Genomic DNA, 8,223 nt, shown 5'->3' with positions numbered 1-8,223 from the left:
TCTTTAAAGGTCAGCTCTAAGGACTCTCTATTTTTGCCATTGTCATTTTGCTGTGTTTTTTTATTTATTACTTTTCTTTCCTTATGCTGTAACATCATGCCCACGTTTCTTCTCTCCATCTTACAAAATCCTTGCAACCAAAGTAGTGCTACCATTTCCATACATGTAAAAAAAAATAAGTCTTTACTTTGAACCACATTGACTTCCTGCCTGCACTTTTCTTTGTATCTGAACTTTTCCTTCGCCCTTCACCTGTTGTTCTTCTACCTTAGCCTCTTCCCTGCTTTGGCCCTTGGATGTGCCTCAAGTCTGCACGAGGCAGTGACTCCTGGCATGGGACACCCTCGCATGATGGGTAGTTAGATGAAGACAGCAGAGACCATGGCAGAGGAAAGCCACAGAAGACGCTCCAGAAGGACTGGAGATGAACTCTGAAGCAGGGAGAGGTTTGTGCTTCTCCCTGCTTCTCCTTGAGGATGCACCTGACCCAGCCAGCAAGGTGCTGCTACACCTGCTGTAGCCAGGGCATGCTGAGCACAGCTTTTACCTGCTTCACCCTGTACATAAAGTTGGACACTGCTGGCTGACTCCTTAAGAGCAGTCCACAGTATCAGAACTGAACATTTGGGTGAAATTTTTTAAAGAGTGCTAAGGTTCTGCAGAAGAACATGAAATTTTCCAGGCAACCCCTGCTCCTGCCTGGGTTGGAAGGACCATAATGAAGACTTTGAAAGGCTTTTAGGTCTTGTATGCTGAGCACAAATGCAAGAATAAAAGACTTGCTAAAAGAAGCCTTTCTCATCTATTAAAAAGACTCCCGTACCCCTGGATAAGCTACTGTAGGATTTCCTTACCACCAAATATATGGACCCCCAATTATCTAGATTAAATTTAATATTTGCTAAAGAAAAAAGTTTGTTACCGTCTCCACAGAGGAAGAGCAATCTTCTGTGATCTTTTATGTATCAGGTCACCACTACCATGTCCTCTTCCCCTTCTTTTCCCTCTGACTGAACAAAAGCCAGCCTTTGTAGAAGGACACATTTTCCTGGCCAGGTTTTGTTGCCCATTTTCCTATGGATTCTCTCCATGTGGTATCTTTCCTAAGGTCTAGTGCCCAAAACTGCATCCAGTAGCTTAATGAAGCCTTCTCCAGTGCCAAATGGAGCAGAATTTACTTTTTTTGATAGAAAACATGCCCAGAATGGAAGATACCTTTATTTAACAAGCAATAGTATCATCCCTTAGCCATTGACTATAATTGAGCTGGTCAGACCAGGGGCATCTTTAGGCAGGGCTGCGGGTTTGATAGAACACCTTGTTCATGTACCTGTTACAGTGAGGTGGAAACACGGAAGGTTCCCAAGGAAAAGGATCCTTATCTGCCTGACTCAGCTGTGTCAGCCTGGACACACTGTCTGCTAGGAGCACTGGTTGAGGGAAAGGTGTGTCTGGAAATGAAACGTGAGAAAGTGGGGCATGGCTGGTGCGTGCTGAACAGGGAGGGGCATTTAATAAGTTAAGGGGGCATGTTGGCAACGCAGCTTAAATTCAGGGGACATGGCAGTGTTCGGCCAAATGTTGGACCGAATAATCTTGGGAGGTCTTTTCCAACCTTTATGATTCTAGAATCATCTAGATCCTAGATTCAGGGGGCATTTTGTAAGTGAAGACACAAGGAAATTGGGAAGAGCTAGCGGGCATAGTTCCACTGTTTCACTTCTTGGAGGTAATACAGACCATAATGGAAGGGAATATTTTGCTAAACGTTCAGTTTTTCCGGAAAAAAAAGTAAGTTAAGTGTCTCGGGTGGGCTGATTTGAAAATTTGTGGATGCAGGCGCGTGAAGAAAGCGGAAAAGCCGTTCTCCAGCTACCGGTGGTGACATCTCGGGACACCTTTAAAAGGTTCCCTGAGAACTTCCCCGCTGGCGCAGGCCGGTGCCTCTCCGACCAAACCGGGGCGAGAACTCAGGCGACCCCTCCCGAGCCGCAGAGCTGCCGGGCGGGAACCGGCACCTCCCGGCAGCTCCGGAGCGGGGGGAGCAGCAGGAGGGATCACGCCCACCGAGCGGGCAGGCGAGCCTCCCGAGGGCTGCGGAGCGGCGCCCACCGCACACTCCCCGCGCCGGGGGGAGCCTGGCGGTGCCGGGCGGCAGTGCCGGGTGGCGGTGGCGGTGGCAGGCGGCGGCGGCGGTGCCGGGCGGCAGTGCCGGGTGGCGGTGGCGGGGCGGGCCCGGGGCGGTGCCCGGGGCGGGCCGGGCGCTCCGTGCGGGAGCAGCTGTCACTGTCAGGGAGCCGGCGAACCGGGATCCCGGCTGCGCGCAGAGGGAATCCCCCAGCCTCGCCCCCGCAGCCAATCGCCGCGCCGCATGCAAATCGCGGCCGTGCTCGGGCCAATGGGAAGGCGGAGGGGAGGGGAGGCGGCCCCCCCGGTTGGACGTCGCGGAGGTCGGCGGGGGCCAATGAGGCGGCGAGGCAGGCGGGGCGCGCCCCGGGGGCGGGGACATGCAAATTTAGTTTGAAAAGAGGGCGGGAAATCCGAGTTTCGCGGGAGGCCCTTGGCGCGTAACCCGTCTCCTTTCCCTTCATTCATTGTCAGCAGCCGCCGCTTCCTGGAGCCATTTTCCAGCCGGCCCCACACAGCGGGAGCGGCCCCGCTCCATCCGCCGCATCTGCCCGCCCCGCCGCCTCCGTCCCCCCCCGGCGCCCCGCATCCTGCAGCCGGGCCCCCCCCGGCACCCGCAGCCCCCAGTATTTTGCGCGGGGCCTCGGCATCGAGGAGGAAAGGAGCTGGGAAGGCCAGGGGGGGAGGAGGGACGGGGGGGAGGAGGAGACGCGGCTGCGGGGACAGACCCGGAGGGAAGGATGAGAAGGGGACTCCAGCCTTCGGCCCCGGCAGCAGCGCCGCCGCCTGCGCCGTCCACGGACTCCAGAGCAGCCCCCGCCGGCTTTCCGGCCCGCTTTGCCGCCGGCACCTTCATCCAGATCCGCAGCACCGGCGCGGTGGCGGGGGCGCCCTGTGTTGTCTCCTCCTCCGCCGCCGCTTCCCAGGCTCCCGGTGCCTTTGCCCCGGCGGCGGATGGGGGCCAGCCCGCTGGCAGCTCGCTGTACTGCACCCCCCACGGACCCGCCGGCAGGACGGCGCTGCTGCAGCCCGCTCTCGGCGGAGGCGGAGGCCGCCCCCCGGTAATTTTGTGTTTTCCCCCCGTCCCCGCGGGGAGGGTGAAGGGGACGGGGGGGGATCCCGCTGCCGGCCGGGCCCGGAGGGCGGGCGGGGTGCGAGGGGGAGGGCAGGAAAGGCGGAGGCAGCGCTTTGTTGCAATAAACTTTCCTGCCTCCTTCCCAACCCCCGCTGCCGGTCTTATTGAAAAGGAGAGGGGAAAAAAAAAAAAAAGAGAAAAAAAAAAAAGGGTGGGGGAAAAAATAATAATCCCCCGCCACGTCCCGCCGCTCGGGTGCTAAGAGCGAGCAGCCGACGGCGGGGAAGGGCCCCGGCTCCCCCGGGGCGGGGGCCGGGCCGGGCCGTGCCCCGCCGGTGTCTCCGCTTCACCCCCGGAGCCGCCGGTGACGTCTGGCACACGTGCGCGGAGGCCGCGGCTGTGACTGGGAGCCGGGGCGGGCGGGGAGGGGGACGCCGCTTCCTCCTCCTCCTCCTCCTCCTCCTCCTCCCTCTGGCCTGGGACAGCCCGACCGCCGGCCGGCCGCCCCCGGCCCCCGCCGCTTTCCGAAATGCCCCTGCAGCAGGTCAGTGACTCGTGGGGCGGCGGCGAGCACCAACCCTCCTCTCCCCCGCTTTAGAATTTACGCCCCCTCCTTAAAATTTACGCCCCCCCCCCCTCAAAAAAAAAAAAAAATCCGCCTCCCCCACTCGTGGGGTTTTCTTTGTCCTCGCCGATTTCGGGTGCGCGCTTGGCCCTCGTGGGCTCCGCCGAGTTGGAGAGTGGGGGAGGGCGCGGGGCATCCCCGCCGCGCGGGTGTCGGGGACGTCGGGAGGGGCTCACCTGCCCCCCCGCACCCCCCCGGGCTCCACGACCCCCGCCCGGCGGCGTGGGATTGCTAAACTCCTTCCCACCTCTCCCCCTGTCGCCCCGGTGCGCCCCTGCCAGGGCAAAAAGGGGTTTAACACCCCTTCTCCCCGCCCCCTTTTCCTCTTCCCTGCATCCAGTCGGTGATGGTCCAGGTATGGGATGGTCCTGTAATTCTGAAATACTTCTGGAAGAGCTTTGGGAGCAGCTGGGAGGCCAGTGAGGATGTCACAAGCTGCCTCTTGTGTGGGTTTTTGCAGGTGTTGGTTGCTGAGCTAGTGGTGGAAGTTTCAAGGCTCATCAAATCCCATCTAAAGCTTTGTTTTAAGATTATTATTATTATTTTTTAATTTTAAAATAAGCATCTTTGCTGTACAAGAGAATTGATTTTTTTTTTTTTTGTTGGTGCTCTTGGTCTTCACCGTATCCTAATGGCACTCAGTGTCAACCAGGCCACTTCAGGCCACTTTGTAAATATTTGGTTGTCCTACGTGAAGGTTGATTCCTAGAAGGTGGTGGTAAGTGAATTCAAAGAGGAGCATATGTTACATGATGATTCTGGGGGAAAAATTATACAGGCTTTTTTGGCTTTGTGGGAGGGATGTTGATGTCATAGGAACTCCTAAAATTTCTCATTAATAGATCCTGTAAGACCTTCATGTATGATTTTAGTGCTTTTATTTATTTTTTTTTTTTATGCTGTTCACCTCTAATGGGAGGAACTCCTGGCCTTAAAAACCTGGGAAGGCTTATTTCCTCCTTAAAGGTTTGGAAGCAGGGAAAGTGATTTTGGTCTCTGCCTGCAAAAGAGTCCTCATGCAAGTTGCAAGTCTGTTGTATACCCTCAGCCCCCATATTAACTTTAGGGAGAGATGTGGGATGGGGGAGGAAGAGAGTGGTCAGGCCAGCAGTATCTACAGCCCCTGGCTGGCACCCTCTCAGGGTGATAAGCCATGCATGGCACACCAGGAAAGGGGCTGTGCATCCTGTTCTGCCCTGACAGCCATGCTCATGTGAGTTCCCCTCTTGGAGCTGTGGTGGTTTGCCGCAGACCCATCTTTTGGGAAGTCAGGCTGAAGCACCCTAGTGCTCTGCCTTGTCTTTGCACTGCACACTGCTTGGCAGGGACACTGTCCAGCCCTTTCAAAGGTCTGCAGCTTCCAGGTAGTTTTCCTCAAAAGTCGTGGAGGATTTTCTGGGACTGGAAGGTGAGGGTGTTCTGCCCTTGGTTCCTAGCGGAGCATTTTTGAGAAAATAATGTTAGGGACTGGTGAAAGGAGTGAGAAAATGCTGGGTAGTTGAGGCAGTGAGCTCAGGCAAGTAGCACCAACATAAATTTAGCTCTTGATTAGTTGAATTGCAAGTAGTGGATGGAGTCTGAGACCCTCAGCTGAAAACAAGGCCCTGCTATGCAAAAGACTGTAGAGATAAGTCTAAAATTTGGCCAGCACACCTGCACTGGTTAGGATTATGAAAATACTCTTGCCTTGCAGATGTAACTGCACTGGCAACCCACCCATCACTTCCAAATATAAACTATGGTATGGCTGGAAAAGAGTCAGTACAGCAGTATAGTTTAGGCTGTTCAGGGAGGTGCTCAACTACATGAGCAAATAAAAAGGTTCTTTGGCCCAAGTAAGCTGCTTCCCCTTGGGAATTTGTTAGTTACTTTATCTGTGGTTGTGTGTGTGTAACTCCGCTGGAAAACCATTGAAAAGTGGCCTAGTCCATAACAACAGGCCTCTCCAGCCCCACACTGATGAGAACTTGCACACTCTTCTATGTCCCAAGCAAGCGTCTCCATACTGTCCAGAGCCAGTTCCTTGTCCTGTTGCCACCTGTAGTGGCAGCTCCTCTGGCTGAGGGTTGCTAACTGGGCCCTTGTACCTTGGAGAGCCCTGGCTTTGGGAGGCTGTGACCCAGCCTGCCTGCCCTTTCAACTTGAGGAGCTTTTGCATGATTCCTGGGGAGTTAATAGAAAGTGTTAGTGGGTGGATCTGAACCCCTGCTATGGCTTAGCACAAGCAGTAGTGAAGACTTAACCCTTGCAAAACAACCATCAGCTTGGACCCCTGGGGAGAGCCTGAGCCTCTGGAGACAGGGTCAGTGCTGTGGCAATGGGTCAGTGGTCCTGCATCCTCCCATGCTCTCTTGCACCCTCTGGGGGATGGTGCCTTTTCTGTTTGGGAATCTCAGGATTCCCAGGATGGAAAATTAACCCTGACCTAAATAAATAAAGGTTTTCTGCTAGGCAAGCAGGTTGAACCAGCTAATGGCAGATCTGGGAAGTGCCAGGGACCATCAAGGGAAAGTGGTGGCCAGGGATATGGCACAGGAGTTGTGACACCATGCTGTTTTAGTGTCAGTGAGTTTGTGAATCAACTTGGATCCTCATGAGAGTGCAGGAGAAATTAATGTTTGATGAAGTACCCCAAAAGCATTCTTGCTGGTGTTGCCTTCTCACTTGGTGTGAGAAAGTCACAACCATTTGCAAATCCCTGTACTCAGAAATGGGGCTGCTATAAAAGCAAGCTGCTCAAAATGTTTCTAATTCAAATAGTAGAGAATTTCTTACTGTCTTTGGGTTGTAAAGATAAGCCTTTAAGAAGAGGGCCATTTTCTTAGCCATGAGAAAATGCTTAAATGGAGACACCACCCACATGTTAAGTCCTTTTTAAAAGGGGCTAAATCCTCTTAACAACAATATCTTTAGAGAACTCCTGTGGCCTTTAGATGACATGAGCTGTGGAGAGGCTGGTTCGGCATACTTCAGAAGGGGCAGGAGGATTTACATTTCCAAACTGAATACTTAGTACCTCTCTCATTTTTCTGGTGGTTTAGACAGTACCTCTTCCTTCCTTCCTTAGTCTCAGAGACACAGCTGGAAAGGGAGAAAAATGGGGTAACCCACAGTCTTTCTCTTAGGTGTTATGTAAAGGAGCAAGCCAAGTAGGACATAAATAATGAGCAAGGATTTAAGGTATGGGAGAAGAACGTGTAAGTCGCATAAAGGAAGCAGGCAGTTAGCTTAGGAGCTTTTCTTTATTTTGCAGGAATGAAAAAGTTTGTATGTAAAGACACAGGTGTTTTCATATTCAGACCAGTTTTCTTTGCCTGATAGTTTGTGTTACTAGAAATGAATGTTAGTATGAGTCTGGGACCTCTGCTTTTTGAATAGCATTTAAGGGATTTTTTTTTTTTTTGGTTTAAATCCCTCTCCTCCAGCAACACACTGTTTCTGAGGCCGAGGAGGTACCACATGGTCCTTTGGATACAGCTGTCTGAGGCGAGTTCAAAGCAGTATAAGTCCTGATTGCCCTAACCACGCCGACAAACATCTTGTGAAAAGTGGGCATCCTAATAAAACCCTTACAGGAACGGGCTGTAGCTTGCTGATAGTGTAGCTTCGCTATCCTCGTGCAGAGTCCAGCAGTGCTGGTGTGGTTCCATCTGCAGCAGAACTCCTGAGTATGGTAGCCCCACGATGATAAGGGCTTTTGGCAGGGTTCCATGAACAGCTGAGCTGCTCGAAGGCTTTACTGTTGCTGGAAGGAGTAGGCTTGCTTGTCCCTCACTGTCTCCTCTGTATCATCTCCTTCGCTCTGCCCATGGCCAGACAGCACTCTTCCCCTGCTACTGTGCCTGGGGAGCATCCAGCTGTGCTGACAGGTTTTTTTGCTGCTTTGACATGGTAGAAGAGCTGGGTCTGGGCATTAGGTCTGGCATGCATCTTGAGCCCAAGATCAGGTGAGTGAGATGAAGGAACGAGACAGGAACTTGCCCATGCAGTGGTGCAGAGGTGTTAAATTGTCCCAGCAAGCCTCCATTTTATGATGTTGGTCTTACTTGATCTTTCTGTGACTATTTTCCTTGCACCACCAGTTGGCTTACCAAAAGCTGGATAGGGGTCACTTTATGGCCAGTTTATTCTTCTGTAGAGGATGCTCCACCTGGTTGAGCAATTACAGGCGTTTTGTTTCCTCTCATTTTATGCCATGCATGTTGGTGCTGTTCTGTTAATTTTTACTGTGTGCTCATCTGTGAGTGTGTGCAAGCATTTAAAAGGAGAAACATCTTTGAACTTAGGAACAGCTGCATTTTGCAAAATGAAGGGTTCCCTCACTACTACGACTGTGGCAAGCATTTGAGCAAAGAGCATGGGATGGGGGCTTGCACAGGAAAGCCCTTCTTGCTTC

At 52.9% G+C, this 8,223-nt stretch overlaps 1 protein-coding gene across 3 annotated transcripts in view; it reads left to right on the top strand.

Moving 5' to 3' along the window:
• Positions 1 to 2,595: 2,595 nt before the first annotated feature.
• E2F3 (E2F transcription factor 3) overlaps positions 2,596 to 8,223 on the top strand; it is a 42,114-nt gene continuing 36,486 nt past the window's right edge. The window contains exon 1 of one of the 3 annotated variants that reach the window (XM_048308050.1): positions 2,596 to 3,188. In XM_048308050.1, coding sequence (XP_048164007.1) covers positions 2,868 to 3,188 — 321 coding nt within the window. In that variant the 5' untranslated portion in view covers positions 2,596 to 2,867. Of the gene's footprint in view, positions 3,189 to 3,654; positions 3,747 to 8,223 lie in introns of those variants that run through there. The other 2 variants (XM_048308041.1, XM_048308059.1) reach the window with 2 other exon arrangements.

This window comes from Corvus hawaiiensis, chromosome 1 (genome assembly GCF_020740725.1).
Source record: "Corvus hawaiiensis isolate bCorHaw1 chromosome 1, bCorHaw1.pri.cur, whole genome shotgun sequence".
Lineage (NCBI taxonomy): Eukaryota > Metazoa > Chordata > Aves > Passeriformes > Corvidae > Corvus > Corvus hawaiiensis.
This window is presented reverse-complemented; position numbering and strand designations above follow the sequence as displayed.